Source organism: Crocuta crocuta, unplaced genomic scaffold (genome assembly GCF_008692635.1).
Source record: "Crocuta crocuta isolate KB4526 unplaced genomic scaffold, BGI_CrCroc_1.0 scaffold345, whole genome shotgun sequence".
NCBI classification, from domain to species: domain Eukaryota; kingdom Metazoa; phylum Chordata; class Mammalia; order Carnivora; family Hyaenidae; genus Crocuta; species Crocuta crocuta.
In genome coordinates, this window is record NW_027527574.1 from 20,873 (window position 1) to 43,859 (window position 22,987).

General features: G+C 35.1%; 1 protein-coding gene across 4 annotated transcripts in view; it reads right to left on the reverse strand.

The window, feature by feature from the left end:
• Positions 1–7,910: 7,910 nt before the first annotated feature.
• TTC29 (tetratricopeptide repeat domain 29) overlaps positions 7,911–22,987 on the reverse strand; it is a 402,902-nt gene continuing 387,825 nt past the window's right edge. For all 4 annotated transcript variants that reach the window (XM_077770635.1, XM_077770617.1, XM_077770624.1 and 1 more), the window contains 2 exons: positions 8,353–8,419; positions 7,911–8,067 (listed from right to left, as the gene is read on the reverse strand). In XM_077770635.1, coding sequence (XP_077626761.1) covers positions 8,037–8,067; positions 8,353–8,419 — 98 coding nt within the window. In that variant the 3' untranslated portion in view covers positions 7,911–8,036. The remainder of the gene's footprint in view (positions 8,068–8,352; positions 8,420–22,987) is intronic.

The window sequence follows — 22,987 nt, forward strand, 5'->3', positions numbered from 1 at the left end:
TCCAAATTTGGGCAACAATAACATAATCAATTGCAGTTTCATAAATTTTATAGATATGATTCTATAAAGAACTGTTATTTCAGATAGAGGTTGAGATGGCTAGATACAAAAGCAAGATGATTGGAAAGAAAAGCAATTTTTAGTGGGATAGTAGTTAAATCTACATCATTTGGGTCTTTTTCTTTCTTTGATTTTCAGTCAATTTAGATAATAAGTTTTTAAATATAAAAATCCCATAATAATTGCATGGCCACACTACTCTCCAGAATATAGCTTATAATTTTTATGGTATGTGTGTGTGGATGGAGGAGAAATAAATCTGTCAGTGATAATAATAATGTAATACCTTCTTTAAAAATATCTGAATGAAGTAACTTTGGAAGAAAGGCATTAAAACGATTCGTCTTATGGGGCACCTGGGTGGCTCAGTTGGTTGAGACTCTGACTCTTGATTTTAGCTCAGGTCATGGTCTTACGGTTGTGAGATCAAACCCTGGAGTTGGGCTCCATGCTAGGTATAGAGCCTGTTTTGGGATTCTCTCTCTCTCCTCTGTCTCCGCCCCTCTCCTGCTCATTCTCTCTCTCTTTCTCTCAAAATAAATAAATTTTAGAAAAAAATAAATAATTCTTGGAGAATCTTACTATAAAAAACAGATGACATCATAGCAAATTTTAAAAAGAGAAACTGAAAGCTAAAGTAATTATAGCACTTAAATATAGTGTATTTTAGACACTGTTATTTTGATTGAAAAGGTATTAGAGACCATTGTAAATACTTGGGTTCTCAGTGAGTGGTCTTTGCTGCTCTATGTATGGAAGAGCCTTTTACAGAGACTTGCACTTGCTGCAATTGTGGTTTGCATCTGTTGTCACAAAACCTTGCTTTAGTTTTCATATTTGTTCACGAATAAAAGTGACTCCAGTTGAAATTTAAGGAGAAACTGCCAAAGATCTGATTAGATCCATTAGAAGGGATAGCAGGGTGACTGTTTGGCATTTGATTATAGATTCTGGCTTCTGTTGACCTTCCCAACAGGTATATGTTTGATCTAATTTCCTGAAGTATTTGTAGAGATGTGGGAATTTTTATTAAAAATATTCTCACAAAACTTTCCCGACTTGTATTTAGGGCTCTTATAAGAAGACACTATCATAAAGGCTATTGTTACAGAAAAAGCTTCAAAGGAAAAAAAAAAGTATTTGTTATTTGAATTTAGAGCTTCAAAGCCAGAATTGTTTTATGAAAGGAAAAAGTTTTCTCATTGCTGATCTTACTTTTTAAATAGAGTGAGATGAGATGTGATATTTTTAATGAAAATGGTTAAGGAAACACTATACACATGGTAGAAGAATCTTTTCTGTCTTTTTTTGTTGTTGTTGTTGTTAAAACACATACCCACAGCATATAGTCCTGCATGTGGAAAAAATTGAACCAATAGAAATGTATAAAAAATAAAATCAGGGGTGCCTGGTTGGCTTATTCAGTGAAATGTCCAACTCTTTGTTTGGCTTGGTCATGATTTCCGTGGCTTGTAAGTTCAAGCCTTATGTTGAGCAATGTGCCGACAGTGTGGAGCCTGCTTGGGATTCTCTCTCTCTTCTTCTCTCCCTGCCCCTCCCCTGCTCCTGCTTGCTCTCTCTCTATCTCAAAATAAGTAAATATACTTAAAAAAATAAAATAAAATCATTTCCAGTTTCATTTCCTAGAGAAAATTGCAGTTCATATTTGGGTTTAAATCACTTAAGACGTTTTTCTACACTCATACATATATACACAACCACAAATACACACAACAATGTTTAAATAACAGTGTGATATCAGGCTAAATTTACTCAGTAGCCACATCTTTTTAATTTTAATTTTAAGTCTGATTTATTGAGTTATAATTTACTTAGTAAAATCCATCCTCATTTGTACAGTATCCTCAGGTGTACACAATCCATTACCTTTGTGTATATAGTTGTACTATGATTACTAAAGTCAAGATATAGAATATTTCTATAGCTCCCCAAGTTCCCTCATATCCTTTTATAGTCACTTCCCTTCCTCTACCCTCAGCTCATGGCAACCATCCATCTGATTTTTGTTCTGCAGTTTTGGTTTTTCTAGAATGTTATATAAATGCAATTTTTGTGATTGGCTTTCTCTTAGCATAATGCTTTTGAAATTAATCTTGTTATATGTATCAACAGTTGTTTTCATTTTATTGCTGAGCTGTATTTCATTCCATAGAATATGCCACAATTTGTTTATTCACCAGTAGATGGATATTTTGGTTATCCAGTTTTGGGCCATTATGAATACAACTGCTATAAATATTCACATACAGGTCTTTGTGCAGATTTATGTTTTCGCTTCTTTTGGGTAAATAACAGAGTGGGTTGCTGGGTCATCTGGTGTGTGTTTAAATTTTTAAAGAACTACTAAATTGTTTTTCCAAAACAGCTGTACACTTTTGCATTTCCATTAGTAATTTTGAGAGTTCTAGTTGCTCCACGTCTTTAAAAGACTTGGAATTGTCACTTTTAAATTGTAGCCATTTTCCTAGACATGTAGTGTAATATCTATTGTGGTATCCATTTGTGTTTCTCTAATAATTAATGGTATTGAGGATTTTTTTCGTGTGCTTATTTGCTATTTATGAATCTTTAGTGAAATGTCTGTTCAAATCTTTTGCCTCTGTTTTATATTGCATTCTTTGTTTTACTGAGCTGTGAATTCTTTATATATTTTTGATATTAGTCCTTAACAGACAGATTTTTCTTTTTTTTTTCAGTTATTACACTTTTACTTTTTTTATTTATTTTTTTACAAATAGTTTATTGTCAAATTAGTTTCCACATAACACTCAGTGCTCATCCCCACAAGTGCCCTCCTCCATGCCCATCCCTCCTCCCCCCCACATCNGACAGATTTTTCAAATATTTTCTTCCAGTTTGTAATCTGTCTTTTTTAAAGGAACTTTTTAAATTTTTTCCCAATTTTACTGACATATAATTGACATATAACATTGTATTCATTTTAAGGGTACGGTATAATGATTTGATATATGTATGCATATATTGCAAAACAATTACCACAGTCAGTTTATTTATCATTCATCACCTTACAAAGTTACAAATTTGTTTTATCCCTTGTGATGAGAACTTTTAAGATCTACTCTGTTAGAAACTTTCGAATATACAATCTAGCATTGGTAACTATAGTTGCCATGTTAAGGATTTTTGCATCTATATTCATCAGGGATATTGGTCTGCAATTTTTTTTTCTTCTAGTGTCTTTGTCTGGTTTTGGTAACAGCGTAATGCTGGTCTTATACAAGGAAACTGTTCCCTCCTATTCTATTTTTTGGAAGAGTTTGAGAAGGATTGATCTTAATTCCTTAAAAATATTTGATAAGGGGTTACCTGGGTGGCTCAGTCAATTAAGAATCCAACTTTGGATTTTGGCTCGGGTCATGATCCTATGGTGATGAGATTGAGCCCTGCATCGGGCTTCACTCTGGGCATGAGGCCTGCTTGGGATTCTCTCTGTCTCTCTCCCTCTGCTCCTCCTTGTCTCTCAAAAAAAAAAAAATTTGTAGAAATCATCAGTGAAGCCATCAGTCCTGGGATTTTGTTTGTTGGGAGGTTTTTGATTACTGATTCATTCAATCTCCTTACTAGTAATTACTAGTAAAATACTCATAATAAATACCAGTAACTGGTAATTTAACTGGTAATTTAAGTAGCTATTGGTCTATTGAGAATTTCTATTTCATGATTCAGTATTGGTAGGTTGTATGTTTCTAGGAATTTCTCTATGTCTTCTAGGTTGTCCAGTTTGTTGGTGTACAATTGTTTACAGTAGTCTCTTATGATCTTTTGTATTTCTATGTTTTCAGTTGTAACATCTACTCTTTCATTTCTGGTTTTGTTTATTTGAGTCCCCTTCCTTTTTTCTTGATGAGTCTACCTAAAGGTGTATCTATTTTATTTAAAAAAAAACCTCTTATTTTCATTCATTCATCTTTTCTATTGTAATTTTAATCTTTATTTATTTTCACTCTGATCTTTGTTATTTCATTCCTTTTACTAACTTTCGACTTAATTCTTTTTCTAGTTCCTTGTGGTATAAAGTTAGGTTCTTAATTTGAGATCTTTTTTCCCCCTCTTAATATAGGCATTTATCACTTTGAGCTTCTCTTTTAGAACTGCTTTTACTGCATTCCCTTAAGTTTTGGTGTGTTGTATTTCCATTTTCATTTGTCTCAAGGTATTTTTAAAGTTTCTTTGATAGTTTGTTGACTGGTGGTTCATTAGCAGTTGGTTAAACTTCCAATATTTGTGATTTTTCCAATTTCCATCTGGTAGTTGATTTCTAGTTTTATACCATTGTTGGTGGAAAGGCTGCTTAATATATATATATTTTTAAATGTTTTTTATTTATTTCTAGGAGAGAGAGAGACAGCGTGAGCAGGGGAGGATCAGAGAGAGAGGGAGTGACAGACTCTGAAACAGGCTCCAGGCTCTGAGCTGGCAGTCAGCACAGAGCCCGACGCGGGGCTCGAACCCACGAACCGCGAGATGATGACCCAAGCGAAAGTCGGACGCTTAACCGACTAAGCCACCCAGGCGCCCCTATTTTTAACCTTAAATATTTAAAGATGTGTTTTGTGGCCTAACATATGATCTATCCTGGAGAATGTTCCAAGTGTACTCTGTTTCTTTTGGATGAAATGTTCTGGATATGTCTGTTAAGTCCATCTGGTCTAATGTGTCATTTAAGGCCAATGTTTCCTTATTGATTTTCTGTCTTGATGATCTATCTATTGATGCAAGTGGGAGTATTAAAGTTCTCTACTATTGTATTGCTGTTGATTTCTCCCTTTTGGTCTGTTAATATTTGCTTTCTATATTTAGGTATTTCTATGTCAGGTGCATATTTACAAATGTTATTTCTTGTTGTTGGATAGTCTCTTTATTACTATATAATGTCCTTAGTCTCTTATTGCAGTCTTTGACTTAAAGTCTATTTTGTCTCATATAAATATAGCTATCTTAGCTTTCTTTTGGTTTCCATTTTTATGTAATATGTTTTCCTATCCCCTTGCTATCAGTCTTGTGTATCTTTAAAGCTGAAGAGAGTCTCTTGTGGGTGACAATACTTGGGTCTTTTTTTTTTTTCTTTTTTTAATCCATTGAGTCTTTTGATTGGAGTATTTAGTCCATTTACATTTAAAATAAGTATTGATAGCTTGGACTTTTTGCCACTTTTAAATTTGTTTTCTGGCTACTTTGTCGTTCCTACGTTTCTTTATTCTCTTGCTTTCTTTATGATTTGATGATTTTCTGTAGTGTTATGCTCATATTCCTTTGTGTTTTGTGTACTATAGGCTTTTGCTTTGTGGATACCACCAGGTTTACATAAAATATCTCATATATATATATGTAACAATTTATTTTAAGCTGTTTAAATTTATTTAAACAGCTTTAATTCCAATGGTATGCTCTGTCCTTTTTCTTACTAGATTGTCTTTTTCTTTTCCTTTTCCTCTTTCTCATCTTCTCTTTTATTAATCTTTCTTTAATAAATTATTTGTGTTTTATGGGCATTAGTTTTTTTGATTGTTGTTGCAAATTTTTCTGCTCTGTCATTAGTCTTTTAATTTTGTTTAGTGACCTTTTCACTGTATGAATATTTTAACGTAATCACATATGTTGTAGTCATTGTTAATTCTGCACCTGAATTTGATTTCTTAATTAGGAAGGCATTCCCCAACCCAAGATTGGAAACACAACTCCCTTGTATATTATAAATAAACATATTTATCATATATCATCATATAATATATATGTATCATATATTCTGTATGATTCTATACATTTATAATTCTATCTGATCAGATACTGTGAGATGGGAACACATTATAGATTTTGTTCTTATATAGAACACCAGGGGTTTCAGTACATTTATTATGGTAAGCCGTATTAAGGGAGGGGCCTAAGACTGAAGGATTTTCTTAATCTTTTACAGTAGACATGGATACATTTTGTTATACAGTTCGTCTTTGAACAAGGTAAGGGTTAGGAGCACCAATTCCCTGCACGGTTAAAATCCACATATAATTTTGACTCACCCAAAACGTAACTACTAATAGCCTCATGTTGACTGGAAGCCTTACTTAAGATAATATAAAACAGTTGATTAATACATATTTTGTATGTTATATGTATTATATAATGTGTTCTTACAATAAAGTAAGCCAGAGTAAAGAAAGTGTAAGGAAAGTCACAAGGAAGACAAACATAGTACTATGCTATATTTATATAAAAAAATAATACATGTATAAGTGGACCTACACAGTTTAAACCTGTGTTGTTCAAGGGTCAACTATATCCTATCAGCTAACAGTTTCATAAAATATAGTTCTACAAAATGTAATGTAATACTGTTAAGAAACATATATTTGTTTTTTGTCCCTGATTCCTGGCACAGAGCCCCAAATTAAAATTTGGTTAAAGGTGAAAGGACCATCTTTTGTTATAATATTTGGTTTTTGTCCCCAGGTCCTGATATAGCTCTGAAATGATAAAGGTAAAAGGATCATCTTTTCTTATTCTTAACTAGCCCCTTTTAACACCAGAGTTTATGTTAATGAGGTGACTTTTGCAAAGCCCTTAAGGATGGGTCTTGTTGCCAGGGGAGTCAACCAGGTGATTAGAGTGTTGAAACTCAGCCCTATCATCTAACCTTTGGGGAAGGGAGAGGGGTTAGAGGTTGACTTAATCAGTAAAGGTCAATGATTCAATCAATCATACCTATGTTATGATGACTCCATAAAAACCCCACTAAAGGATTTGGGGAGCTTCTGGGTTGGTGAATGTATAGAAGTTCTAGGAGGGTGGATACACCCAGGAAGGACATGGAAGCACCACCTCCTCCCCCGTACCTTACCAATGTATCTCTTCTTTTTGGCTCCTTATCTATATCTTTTATTACATTCTGCATAATAAACTGGCAATGTAAGTATGTTTCTCTGAATTCTGTGAACTGATATAGCAAATTATTGAAGTTAAGGAGGGGGTTGTGGGAATCTCCAGGATGTAACCACATCAGTCAGAAGTGGAAGTGACACCCTGGGACTTGTGACTGGAATTTGAGGTGGGAAACACTCCTCTGGAATGATCCCTTAATCTCGGATCTGTGCTGACTCCTGGCAGTTAGTGTCAGAATTGAGTTAAATTGTAAGACACGCAGCATCTGCTGAGAACTGGAAAGCTACTTAGTGTGTAAAACTTCATGCATTTGGTGTCACAAGTGGTTTGAGTAGAGGAAACAGGTGTTTCCTTTACAGATAAAGGCAACTGTTTTTGAACTGTGCTTGTCAATATAATAGTCTTTATTGCTTATAAACTTTCTATGTTGAAAAGTCTTCCTGAAATTTAATAAATATTTTCCCACGGTAATTCAGTATAGATTTCCTTAAGTTTAAAATGATTTTCTCTGGGTACCTGGGTGATTCATTCTGTTGAACATCTGACTCTTGATTGCAGCTCAGGTCATGATCCCAGGGTCATGAGATGGACCCCTTTGTTGGGGTCTGCACTGAGTGTGGAAGGAGGCCTGGTTGAGATTCTCTCTCTCTCTCTCTCTCTCTCTCTCTTTCTCTGTGTGTGTCTCCCCGTGCCCCTCTCCCCCACTCGCACACTCTCTCTCTTTCTTAAAAAAAAAAATTATTTTCTCATTAGACACAACCAAATTTGATTCTACAATTACAGCTCTTCTTGTGGAATAGTGGATAAGAGGAACATTTTATAGTTTATTTTATTAATAATTATTGATGTTTCTAAGCATTTGAGATACATTTTTTATTTTTATGAATTTTAGATTAAATTTGTAGTAGTACACTGTAATACAAAATCCAATCTAAACATAGTCATAGTTTTATTATAGCTTTATCTGTATTATTTGTAACATATTCCCATGACAGTTATCAAAGACTAAGGTGACATGATAAATTTCTTCTTGCTTTGTTGCTGAGTCAAAAGCTGGTTTAAGTCTCATTTTTTTGATTATCTGGAAATCTGAAATACATAAATCACAAAATTTAATTTTATATAGAGGCAGAAAGTAAAAGACATTTGCTTAAAAGATATTTTGTTTTCTGTAATTTTCTGGCATAGCTTAAAAGATGAAAAACACTTAATCTTATGTAATATTTAAAAGCAAATCTGTGATTTTTTTAGACAGTGTTTCAGTATTACCAAGTACTAGATGAAATTATTCTTCTTATGTTTAGAGAATCAGTTTATACTTAATATTTTGCCTAATGTATATGCAATAGAAACTTTTTACTTGGTTTATCTTACCCATTGAGTTCTTCCAAATTCTCTGGGATTGGATTGAAACTTCCCATTGTGGATTCTCTAGATCCTCCTACAGGAAAAGAGATGTATAAATTTAATGGTTTACCACAAATACAATTTACAGTTATATAGAGCTTGAACCTGGGAATCCTTTTTCAGAAATACCTACCCTGATCACTTGTATGATCAAAGTGTATGTATTACTTGTGTCACCAGGGCAGATTATATTCACCAAAGATGGCCACAATATCTCCCACTTTACATGCTTCTCAACAGTATGACCTTGCCACTACCCCATAAGAGGTAGAATCTAATTCACCCTCTCATGAAATTGGGCTAGGCTTAGGATCCTTTTGTAATCATTAGAATTAGAGAATGATTAGAGACAGTGGCTACATGATTTCTGAGGTCATAAGAGGTAGAATCTAATTCACCTTCTCATGAAATTGGGCTAGGCTTAGGATCCTTTTGTAATCATTAGAATTAGAGAATCATTAGAGACAGTGACTACATGATTTCTGAGGTCAAAAAAGGTTGTGCAGCTTCCTCCTGGTTTGCTTAGGGTGCTTGGTTTGGAGGAAGCCAGTCGCTATCTAATAAGCCCTACGATCCTGCCATCCTGGAGAGGCCACATAGAAGATGCTTCAGTTGACCGTTCCAGCTGAGTCCAAACTTCCAGCCATCCCTCTAAGGCTCCAGTCTGTGAGGGAAGCTGTCTTGGCTCCTTCAAACTAGCCCATCTGTCAGCTGAGTACCACCGTTGAGTGACCTCAACTCATGTCTAGCCAAACCATGTTTGAACTCCTAACCCACAGAATTCTTTGATATAAGAAATGGCCACTGGAAGAGCCACCTTCTGGGGGATAAAATGATTTGTTAGAACAATACTCAGAAGGAAAATCAATTGAGAGAGCAATATACAGTATCCAAATAATTAAATCAGGTATGGGAAGTGTATACATATTAATAGGCATGTTAATTTTTTATTTAACTTTCATATTTGCCCTTTGACTTTTGAGTTGAATCCACTGGGTCTAATCCAATAATATGTCCTTTAATCTTGCTTATCATAGGCCTCAGTCTCCAGGTGCCCTTTCATTTCCTGTATTCTATTTTCAATAAGGCTCGGTACATTTCTTATTTTGTCCCCATCTCCTACCACAGCTCCTGAAATCTTACCTCATTCCATTTTCTGAAATTCCCTTTAATTTCTTGCTCTAACAGAAACATGATTGCCCTCAAAGGACACTGACAGCCCAGCAGCCTTTTTTGTTTTTCTTTTTGTCAGCGTGGCTACCATTGGACCTGGAGTTCGATAGATGTCATTCTTCTACCTTATTGTTCTCTTTCAGGACACTCACCTTCCTTCCTTCCCTTCCTAAAACTCAGTCATCTGCTTATACAACTAACTATTGTTGTGATCTCCCCACAACTGGGATTATTTTTAGTTGATTTGATCAGTGGTTTATTGTTACATTGATACCACTTTCTTAATTTAGCAATTTAAATGTACATGTAGAAGATTCTTTACCTTGTTCCTCCATTCCTTGAGCTCTGTCCTTCTAGACCTCATCCCACACCCTACGGCAGTCATTGATTCCCGTGAACATACTCAGACCTTGCCATTAGTAGTAACTTCGAGCCCCTACAAATTTAGAAGCCAGCATTCAACTACTTGACTTCCAGCTTTATCCTTCTAGATCACTCCTTCTAGTACTGCAACACCAGCAATTCTTCTACTTCCCTGGGACCTCCAATGTTGCCACATTTTCATTGTTCATTTCCATTTTGACGCCTTCTTTCCCTTCTTTATTTAACTTAAACTCTATGGTCATTCTCCCCCTTGCATATAGCCTGACCTCATTACCCTTTTCCCACTCTGTCATACTCACTTGACAAAACTATAACCCTAGATAAACCCAACTGTCTCCCCATTCCTCTCTTGTACTATCTACCTCAGTGCAGCTGGAAAAAAATGTACAACCAGGCCCCACTTTAAATTCATAGCCACAGAAATTAAGTGGACTTTTAATGCTTTCAGGCCATCCTATTAAACATTCTTGGTCCATATTCATTCTTCTACTCTCCTAGATGACTGTTTAGCTCTTTTTTCTATTTTCTCAAACCTCTAACACTGCACATGGAACATTGTTTTCAGTTGATGATTTTATTTTCTGGTTTCATGGAGGAAATAAAAAAAGCATAGAAAAAAATGTCCACAAGCTCTGTGTTAACAGTTCCTTACCTACCTGTTTTTGTTCTACATGCTCTATCTTACCTACTATGCTCCCATCAAAGGCTATAACCCCTCTCCATCTTCATTAGACCTCATCAGTTCTTGTCCACATCAGACATGGCTACAGTAATTCCTTCTGCTTCTCACTTATCAGGGTTTTGTGTTTGGTTGGTTGCTTGGATTTTTTGGGCTATAAGATCTTCTTCATGAGCAAATACATAGTTAGCTGAAGCCACATGACTAAATTCTCACCAGCGAATATAAACAAAGTGAGACATACTGCTTCTGGGTCTGAGTGTTAGACAGTGAGCATTTATCCCTCCTTAAAATTTTCCTTTTCCACCAGTTTGGACATAGAGCCATTACCCTATGATTCAGTTTCTAACATGTAGATGTGACAATACCCTAAGCCAGTGGATCTCAGCTGGCAGTGATTTTTGCCCCACAGGTGGCTTTTGAAAATGTCTGGGCACATTTTTGGTCATCACAACTTGTAGGTGGAAGTGCTACTGGCATTCAGTAGATAGAGGCCAGGGATGCTTCTAAATATCCTACAATGACCATGACAGCCATACTCCAGCCCCCTAAGCAACAAAAAAATCATCTAGCTCAAAATTTCAATAATGCAAGATTGAGAAACCCTGCCTTAGGTGATGGTGAAGCAATAAAATGGAAGATCATGGTCTCCTAACTGCCTGTGGAGTTACCTTGTAAATGTAGACTGCTCACTTCAGGATTAAGGAGGAAACAAATTTGTATATTGGGGACTCTTTGTAATAGGAGCTTAGCCTTTACCTCAACTAATATGTTTTTATCATTCTTTTAGGTAAGGGACTACGTTGGGCTTCTCAGTTTAATATTTTTCATTGCATCACATTATATAGAACATCTTAACCTCTTAATACCTATTTTATACATCTAATGTCTTAAACTCAGCATTCCCTTTGGTTTGGCAGGATGTAACATCTCTTAAGCTGGGGGAATCTTCCCTGGACTTTTCAAGTTTAAAATTATGCCTGATTTGCCTCAAATAATTATTTAGCATTCATTCCCCAGATGTGGAAGAAAGATGACTTGTAGTGGGAATATTTCCCAAGTAGATTCTCTGAGAAGAATAGTTATATCTGTAGCTATTCTTTTACTCCACTTAGGCCACAGTTGCAAGTTTATATAAAAGACATTCACACTCTTTCTGAGCTAGGAATCCTTAGCAATGATTAATTTATATAGGGGAAGACCTGAACTCTTCAGATTCTGAGACTTCTATTCATTTGCAGTAAGGTGAACACCACAGGATTGTTTGTTCTTGGTTACACTGTTGCAAAAACACTCATTTTGATTCCTAACCTAGGTTTTGTGCTGTGGGTTTGACTTGGAATGTGATTTGTGGTGTTTGTTCTGTAAGCCTTAAAAGGAAGCTGGAAAAGAAGGACCAATACCACTCCCACAAGGAGACCAGAACCAATGCAAAGTTGAGAGTATGATATTTGCTTACACTGCCTGCCATTTCAGTAGAAACAGACACTTTTCTGTTGCTAATAGTAAACTCTCAAATGGTAGATTCCCTAAAGTAAGCAACAAAATGATCTTACTTATACCTCCACTTAGCCTACACTACACCAAAGAGCAACAGAATAAGTCCGCAAATGCTGACTTGCAATCAACCTACCATCACATCCTTTAACTTGAAATCAATGGTCTGCAATTTTCACAAAATACAGTACTATATGTAAATGAGATTTAAAAAATGTTATCGGTAGAGGAGTGTGAATTAAAATGGAGGAGACACTGGTGGATTTGTGAATGAGAAGGTAAATGAGTTTTTATAATTTTGGCATGCAAAGCATTTTTAGTGGCCTTATTCTAGAAAAGGGTAAAAAATAACTCGTACATAAAGGTTGTGTCAGGGTTTATAGACTAGACCCCTGGTAATGGATTCAACCTTTCCACAACAAATCAAAAGTATTGTTGTATGCTCACATGAATATACAGTAGTCATTACCTTAAATTTAAAACGCACTATAAGCGGCAAGCACATAGAGCAGGATATGAAGGCTGTATTGTATCAGTGTGGTCTGCAGAGAATTTCTTCATGTGGTGTTTGCCTTGTTGAAATATATGTTGCAGTTCAAAGCTAAAGGGATTACTTCTGAATAGTCATCACGGAGGTTGATTACGTTCGTATATCATATTTAGCTGGACCCTGCAGGCTATTATTCCATTAGCTATGCTGGCCCTGCTATTGTCAAAAAGTTGATCACCTAATGTTAAGAGATTGTGCTTTCTGTTGACCTTATCAAAATGACTCAAAAGGTTTTGTTAAAAATAAAACTCAGATTGCGTTTTATGAAAGTGATTACAAGAATAAATACTACGTATAAAAATGTCCGTATCTTATGGGTGATATTCACATTACACCATTTTTAATGATAAAATTATATTTTGCTCTCGTATGCCAGCACATTTTACCTAAAGTCATAGGTTTAATTTTAGTAGAATAGTACTTCTTTCTTGCTGGTAGTAGAGAGTGTCAGAAACTGGTTTCTGAAAAGGGAACAAAATGTCTCCTTCCTTCCATGTATTCAAATCATATAAAATTAACACCATGGAAGTAAGCGCAGCACAGCAATATTAATATTATAGTACATTTACAATGTAAACTAAGTACAACATGGTTTCACAAGGCAACTGTACTGAGAAGTGTTTTGTTCAGAGGAAATACGTATATAGATGAAAAATTTGTCATTTACACAATAATGATAATGAGAAAATTCTTCAAATAATATTTTAGCTATTTATTCTTTAAACAGTGGTTGTGTAGTTTCATTTGTTTAGTCACAATAGCTGAAAAAATTTAAAGAAATGAGCTAAATATATATCCATATAAACCCTGAATCCCATTACCAATATGAGGCATATTTTGATAAGCTTGACTTTTCACCTATGTTATTATGAATTAGCTACAGATTAGTAAGCAAATGAAAGTGTTTTCTTGACAAAAATATTGACAGGCGTGGCTTTATTATTTAAAATAATCTATATAAAATTTACATTAGAACCACATTACCAAAGCTATCTTTGCAGAACAAAGATGATTTTGAAGCTATCTCAATGAACAGCTAGTTTTTGAATTACGTTCCTAGAAGCATTGAGGGATTGGCACAGAGTCATGTATCTTTTTCGGCATTGTCCTCCTTGTAACTGATGGTGTGTAAAATGGCTGGTCAGGGATATAGCCTGTGGTCCTGGAGCACAGTCAGACACTAATTTCAGCCTCATTAACATTGTTCTCTAATCAAGTGAACTTTTCAGCAAGTGGAAGTTTCCTAATATTTCTTGTACTTGTTTGTCTTTAGACACGCCAGTTGATACAATAGAGAAGGAGAAGGTATCTGTTAAGAGGAAACAGATGGCACACTCAACTGGGATTTGGAAGAGACTTTAACGAAGGGACCACTGGGAGATGAGGGCAGGGTTAAGGAACTGACAAGGGATGCTGAGGCACCCAGTGCCTCATAACAGAGGGATGCCATGCCCTTATCCTCCCTGGGGCTGAAAGGTAAAGTGGAATAGGATGCTGCTATTGCACCCTGAGTGAGAAATGGAGATTTAGAAAAGGGGTCTCCCAATAGAAGCTAGAAGCAGCAGTTGTAAAGAGTCACAGCTGTCAGAACTGAGCTGAAGTCTGGGACAGAGGAACAATTCCCTGACCTCTCCACCTTCCTAACCTCTGATCTCCTGCTCGTGATGTCCTTTGGATGAATCCAAACCAGGAAGCCAGAAGGCAAGTGAACTTGTGAGATGCAGTCTGAAGTCAGTCTTCCAGGACACAGAACAGATAAAGTGGGAGAATGAATCTTGCGGTGTGTGCATGCATGTGGCAAATAGCATCGAATCACAAGGGCAAATGTCCTCAATGTAGTCATGTGAAGCATAACTGAAGTGTAAGCATATTGATGTTAGCATATGACTTGGTGCTTTTTTCCTTCCCTTTCCTTTACACTTTCTGTCCTCCTGGCTTTTTGGTAATATTGGCTTGTCATTCATGGCACTTCTCATCTTATAGTTGTGGAAAAAATTCTGCGAACCAAAGCTTGAGATTACAGAGCTACTCACTCTACCAAAAAACATGTGAGTTTTCTTGGTAATACTTTCCTATTTTTTATTAGCAAACAAAAAGATAATCTGTTCTGTGTTTTGAAGTAGAAATCACAATGTGGTTTTTCTATACCAGGTGAGGAAAACAGTCAAGGCATAAACTTTGAAGGCAGGAGGCTTCTTGCAAGTTTGGGCATATTCTCTTAAGTGTCAAAAACTGAGATGTGTTGTTTCATATTGCAGGTTGTGGTATATAGCAATTCCTTTTCCAAAGGCTTTTGTTAATATTTGAAGCTCATTAAAATTCATACAAGGATCAAGTTTATATTCTAACTCAAAATTATAGGTTCTTTTCTCTGAACACTGTTATCTTAAATCAATGGAATGGAGCTAGACTTAGATGAAGCACCATGTTGACGCAGACTTATACTGAATTTCTGCTTCTGGATATCTAAACTTTTAATGAGAGTACCTGATTCAGGTGTATCAGCCTGTAGAGACACTAAATACTTTTCTAAAATATTTATTTCTGAAAGAAATGGAGAGAGCATGCACACATGAAGGGAGGAAGGGGCAGAGAGAAAGGAGACAGGATCTGAGGCAGGCTCTGTGCTGACAGCAGAGAGCCCAATGGGGCGCTTGAACTCACAAACTGCAGGATCATGATCTGAGCCGAAGTTGGATGCTTAACTGGCTGAGCCACTCAGGCGCTCCTAAATATTTTCTTAAGATAAATACAGTGTTGATGTCTTCATACAGTTCTTTTTATTTCTCCTATTGATACTATAAAACAAATCTAGCAATTATTTTCTTATGGAGTAACAGAAATCAGAGTACCTTCTTTCCCCACCAATAATATGAAGCCACGATTTTGAAGATATGAGACATCAGACAACAAAACCCAGTGATACCTGAGATACAGGAAACTATATGACCCCTGCACCTGCTTAGCCTACTGTCTTGAGTAAGTTTCCATGCCATAGCTTAGAGAGGGGGACTCAGGAGGAGCCCAGTGGACTCCCTTTGTTGAGGAGATGGAGCTGAGAGAGTCTGGGGAAACCAAGGCCACAAGAGTTAGCAACTAGTGTGCTGTAGAGGGGAAAGCTGCATACCATGATAATTCTGGAGATTTATACAGGCTGCCCTTGAGGATTTATCAAAGTACAGATCAGAGCATATATGTAAGGAAATTACCCATGGCTGGAGGAAGGAACACCCAATACGAGAGGAACAAACAGTACACAGTGTCCACAGAAGGCTAGAAACACTACCTGTTGTCACCAGCCAGACTGGAAAATTTCATAATTCATGCGGCATTGGGCAAAGTACTCAGAAGGGTCTTGCCTCAGAGGTGGGGAAACATGATCCCTACATTCAGTCTTTCTCTGACCCCACCCAATAAATCATAAAGGCAATACCTGGGAACTTTACTGCATCTCAGAACAAAGCCTGAGGATATTCATGAGAATACACAACTGACTAGTACCAAATAAGGATAAAACTTATAGTATCTGGCACTTATTTATTTATTTATCATCTAATTGGCTTTATTAAATGATTCATGAATGGGCGGCATCCCATCTAGCAAGTAGAGGGGAGGGAGGAGTTATACAAAATGGAAGGGTTTTAATAGGAGAGTGGGGCAAGAAAGTTATAAGCAAAGGAAAAGAAAGGATTGTTCCAGGCCAAGTCACTTTCCCTGAAGGGTAAGAGCAAGGAGTCTCATCAGGCAGATTAACTCAACTTTCTTTTGGCAGGCAGAAAGGACCCATGTAATAAATTACCTCATTGATACTGATCAGAAAATTCCTTATCAACAGGTTATAATTTATATTTGTGGAGGAGGTTGAAACTGCCTGGGTTTAGTAACTTGGCTGGGCTCAAGTCATACTATTTTGGGTCTTTTTTTTTTTTTTAACAATTCCCTTCTTTTAATCAGACTTTCAGTTTACCTGAATGAGATGTTGATCAAGGCACACAATGTCTTGCATTTAATAAGAAATTACGGAACATGCGAAAAAAAAAAAAGCATAATGAGAAGAATCAGCCAATTAGAACTGACCTAAAACTGACACTGTTGTTAGGATTTGGAACAAAGACATCACTGTATTTCATTTTATTTTATTTTTATTTATTTTTTATTTTACTTTTGAGTGAGAGAGAGACAGAGCATGAGCCAGGAAGAGGCAGAAAGAGAGACAGAATCTGAAGCAGGCTCCAGGCTCTGAGCTGTCAGCAGAGAGCCTCAGCGGGGGCTCAAACCCATGAACCATGAGATCATGACCTGAGCTGAATTTGGTGCTCAGCTGACTGAGCCACCCAGGTGCTCCAGACATACTGTATTTTAGACATTAAAAACGTTAAGTGGGTACATGGATGGTATAATAAAAATCAGTGAAACTGAAGACAGAGTAGTGGAAACTACCCAAACAAAACAAAAGAAGGCAAAGAATTAAAAAGATAATAAGAATATCATGGAGTTGCAGGAGGTAGCCTATTATAAATGTTATTGAGGTTCTGGAAGGAGATGGGTAAAGAACTGAAAAGTACTTTATGAAATTATAGCTGAAATGCTTTCTAAACTTGATGAACACCACAAACCCATAGATCTAAGTAGTTCAACAAACATAAGCTCAAGAAACTTAGAGTACGACAAGAAAAATAACCTGTGAAGCCCAGAATTCCATACCCAGTAAAAATATATTTCAACAATGAAGACAAAATGAAGACTTTTAACACAGACAAGAGCCTGAAGGAATTCATCAGGAGCAGATTGTACTATAGGAAATGATAAAATCCTTAGGCAGAAGGAAAATGACACCAGGTGGAAATTTGAATCCATGCTAAGGAAGGAAGAGTGTTAGATATGGCAAGTAAATGGGTAAATATGAAAGATTGTTTAAAATTATTAAATTTATTCAAATATTTGAATAAAAATAATAACAATATGGTGTGGGATTTATAATATATGTAAAATATATGTAAAAGTGTAATATATGTAAAAGTATAATGTATGACAACAAAAGAGCAAAGTCTGAGTAGGGAAGGAAGAAACAAAGGTATGTTATTATAAAGTCCTTATACTATGTGTTAAATTGTCTACTGTCACCTGAAAGTAGACTCTGATAAATTAAAGATGTGGGCTGGTCATTACTAATTTTTTTCCTGGTTGTGGATTTTTATTTTTATTTTTTTAATTTTTTTAAAAATTTATTTCTAGGAGAGAGAGAGAGNCCGGTTGTGGATTTTTAAAATTGTTCTAATATATATATGATATAAAATTTATCATATTAACCATTTTCAGATGTGCAAATCAGTAGCACTCAAGGCATTCCTAATACTGTGAAACCATTACCACTATTTTGATAACGTTTCAACATCCCTGACAGGAATTCAGTATCTATTAAACAATTCCCCATTCTTCCCACCCTGCTGTTCTTGGTAACCTCTGTTCTACTGTCTATAACTTTGTCTATTCTAAGTACCTCAGATAAGTGAATCATACAATATTTGTTCTTTTTTGGTCTGGCTTATTTTACTTAGCATAATGTTTTCAAGATTCATTCATGTTGTAGTCTGTATCAGAGTCTCATTCTTTTTTTAAGGCTGAATAATATTTCATTACATGTGTACACCATATTCGGTTTGTTCTTCTGTTGATGGACGTTGAGTTGTTTACAGCTTTTTGGCTATTGTCAATAATGCTGTTATGAACATTGGTGTACAAGTATATGTTTAAGTCCTTGCTTTTAATTTATTTGGGTATGTACCTAGAAGTAGAATTGCTGGATCATATGGTAATTGTGTGTTTAACTTTTTGGGGAACTACCAAACTGCTTTCACAGCATCTGCTGTATTTTTACATTCCCACAAGCAATGCATAAGTGTTCTAATATATTCAGATCCTTGCCAACACTTGTTATTTTCTATTATTTTGATAATAGTCATCCTAATGGGTGTGAAGTGATAACTCATTTTGGGTTTTGATTTGCATTTCTCTCATAACTAGTGATGTGGTCATTTGCAGATCTTCTTTGATGAAAAGTCTATTCAAGGCCTTTGCCCAATTTTTAAATGGGTTGTTTGAGGGTTTTTTTGCTCATTTGTTCTTTATACATTCTAGATATCCAACCCTTATAATCTATATGATTTGCAAATATTTTCTCCCATTCTGTGAGTTTTCTTCACTTTTTTGATAGTGTCCTTTGAGGCACAAAAGTTTAAAATTTTGATAGATTCTAATTTATTGTTTCTTTTTTTTGTCTGTGCTCTTAGTGTCAAATCCAAGAGATTATTGCCAAATCCAATGTTGTAAAGACTACTCCTATATTTTCTTCTAAAAGATTTACAGTTTTAGCTCCTATATTTGGATCTCTAATCCAGGTTGTGTTAATTTGTGTATGTACTGTGAGGTAAAGGTCCACTTTCATTGTTTTCTTTTGCATGCTGATATCTAGTTTTCCCAGCCTGATACATTGAAAAGACTGTTCTTTCCCTATTGAATAATGTTTTCACTATTACCCCAAATCAATTTACCATATACATATGAGGGTTTATTTTTAATTTGTCAGTTCTATTCCAATAGTTTATGTGTCTGACCTTAGTGCCAGTACCATCTTGTTTTGATTACTGTAGCTTTGTAGTAAGCTTTGAAATAGGCAAGTGTAAATCCTCCAACTTTGTTCTACTTTTTCAAGCTTATTGTGGCTATTCAGGATTCCTTTCAATTGAATATGAACTTGAAGACCGCTTTTTCCATTCCTGAAAAAAAGTCTATTGGAATTTTAATAGGGATTGTATAGAATTTGTAGATCATTCTAGATAATACTATCATGTTAATATTAAGTCTTCCCATCCATGAGCAGGGGATGTGTTTCCATTTATTTATGTCTTTTTAGATTTCTTTCATCAATGTTTTACAGATTTCAGTGTGTAAATGTTTCATTTCCTTAGTTAAATTTGTTCCTGGGTATTTTATTTTTTTGGATGCTATTGTAAGTGGAATTCTTTCTTAATTTCCTTTCATTGCTGGTTTATAGAAATATAACTGTATTTATATGTTGATCTTGGAATCCTGCAACTTTGCCACATTTGTTTTACTAGCTCTAGTAATTTTTTGGTTTTTTAAAAAATTTCTTGGGATTTTCTATATTAAGAATCATGTCATCCAAGTAGGGGTGGTGTTGCTTTTTCCTTTCCAATTTTGATATCTTTTTCTTGCTTAATTACTCTGGTTAGAAGTACCAGTCCCATCCCACTTTTTTACATCATTTTTTTTTCATCTTTTTTTTTTTACATCATTTTGATCAAGTTTAAACTCATGTGAGAAAAGACCCAAATTGCCTTATAGAGATTACATGCTCATCTCCTAGCCCCTTAGTTTAAGGGGTTTTGTTTACTAAGATGTATATATGGAGAAGGAGTTATTCTATGAGATGAGATTGTGGCACTAGTACCAAAGAAAGAGAGATGGACACTTGGTAGCCAACAAACAAACAACTGTTGGCTCCAAGGCCCTATGTGGTCACAATCAGTTGTGACTAAAACACAGGCCTCTTGATTTATATAGGCTTATATTCTTGTCCAGTGTGCTAGCAGTTCTTTGTTACATTTTAATCACAAATTAATTTACTTAGAATGCTCAGTTCAATAAGTTTGCATTTTCAATGTTACCATTGACACAGTTTAAGTTATTAGTAGTATTATTATTGAGGTAAAATTGGTATACAATATTATATTAGCTTCAGATGTACAACATAATAATTTGATATTTGCATACATTACAGACGATCACCACAATAAGTCTAGTTACCATTTGTCACCACATAATTGACCCCCTTTGCCCTTCTTGCCTGCCTCAGCTGCTCTTTCTGATGACCACCTGTCTGTCCTCTGTATCTATGAATTTTGTTTGTTTTTTTGACTCCACATATAACTTAAGTCATACAATATTTATCTTTTTTTTTAAACTTATTTCCCTTAGCATAATACTCTCAAAGTCCATCCATATTGTTGCATTTGGAAAGATTTCCTTTCTTTCTTTTTTTTTTTTTTTAACATTTATTTATTTTTCAGAGTGAAAGAGACAGAGTGCAAGTTGGGATGGGGCAGAGAGAGAGAGGGAGACACAGAATCCGAAGCAGACTCTAGCCTCTGAGCTGTCAGCACAGAGCCTGATGTGGGGCTTGAACCCACAAACCGTGAGATCATGACCTAAGCTGAAGTCAGATGCTTAACTGACTGAGTCACCCAGCCACCCCAAGATTATTTGTTTTTAATGACAGAATAGTAGTTCATTGTGTATATGTATATATCACAGCTTCTTTATCCATACATCTATTATGGACACTTAGGTTTTTTCCATGTGTTGGCTATTGTAAGTAATGCTGCAATGAGCATAGGGGTGCAGATATCTTTTCGATTTAGTGTTTTCACTTACTTCAATAAAAACTTATAATTGGAATAATTGGATCATGTAGCAGTTCTATTTTTAATTTTCTGAGGAACCTCCATACTGTTTTCCATAGTGGCTGTACCTATTTATATCTCACCAATAGTGCACAAGGGTTCCCTTTACTCCACATCCTCTCCAACACTTGTTATTTCTTGTCTTTTTGATAATAACTCTCCTAACAGGTTTGAGATAATATCTCGTAGTTTTGATTTGCATTTCCTTAGTTATTAGTGATGTTGAGCACATTTTCATGTGCCTTTTCATGTGCCATCGCCACCTGTATTTCTTTTTTGGAAAACTGACAACTCAGATTCTCTGCCTGCTTTTTAATCAGATTGTTGTTCTTGTTTATTGAGTTGTATGACTTGTTATATATTTTTAATATTAGTCCCTTGTTGGATATATGATTTGCAAATATCTTCTACCATTCAGAAGGTTGCCTCTATATTTTGTTGATGATTTCCTTTGCTATGGTTTGATGTAGTCCCAATCATTTATTTTTGCTTTTGTTGCCATTGCTTTTGGAGTCAGATCCAAAAATGAAAAATACTGCCATTCAAGTCTTTAGCCCATTTTGAGTCAATTTTTTATGGTATAAGATAATCATCCAGTTTTATTCTTTTGCATATGGCTGTCCAGTTTTTTCCCAACAGCATTTATTGAAGACACTATCCTTTCCCCATTGTATATCCTTCTCTCCTTTATCATAAATTAATGGACTATGCATACATAGGTTTATTGGGGGGGGGGCTCTATTCTATTTCATTTATCTATGTGTCTGTTTTTATCCCAATACCATACTGTTATGATTGTTTTATTCTGTAGTGTAGTTTGAAATCAGGAAGTCTGATGCCTCTAGCTTTGTTCTTTCTTAAAGTTGTTTTGGCTACTTGGGGTCTTTTGTGGTTCCATACAAATTTTACAATAATTTTTTATAGTTCTGTGAAAAATGTCATAGGGATTATATTGAATTTGTAAATTATTTGGGTAATATGGACATTTTAACAATACTAATTCTTCCAATCCATGAACACAGAGTATCTTTCAATTTATTTGTGTTTTCTTCAATTTCTTTTACAGTGTTTTATGGTTTAAAGTTACAGATCTTTCATCTTCTTGGTTAATAATATTCCTAGGTATTTTGATTCCATTGTAAATAGGATTTTTTAAAAATTTATTTTTCTGATAATTCGTTATTAGGGTATAGAAATGTAACTGAAATCTACATGTTGATTTTTGTATCCTGAAAATTTACTGCATTCATTTATAGTTCTAATAGTTTTTGGTGAAGTCTTTAGAGTTTTCAATATACAGAATCATGTTATCTGAAAATAGTGACAGTTTTACTTCTTCCTTTACTAGTTGTATGCCTTTTATTTCTTTCTCTTGCTTACTTGGTATATTTAAGGCTTCTAGTACTACATTTGATACAAATGGAGAGAGGGTGTAACTTTGTCTTGTTGCTGATACAGAAAAGCTGAAAAGGTTTTCATTAAATATGGTGCTTGCTTTGGGCTTGTCATATATGGCCTTTATTATGTGAGGTATGTTCCCTTTATCCCATTTTGTTGAGTTTTTATCATAAATGATTGCTGAATTTTGTTAATTTTTTGGCATTTCTTGAACTGATCATATAATTTTTATCCTCCTTTTGTTAATGTACTATTTCACAATGATTGATAGACACATGAACTCTTAAATTACAATTACTCATGGTGTATAATCCTCTTAATATATCATTGAATTTGGTTTGCTAATACTTTGTTGAGGATTTTTGTGTCTATGGTCTTCAGAGATATTGGCTTTTAATTTTTGTTGTAGTGCCCTTGTTTGGTTTTGGTAATGTTGGC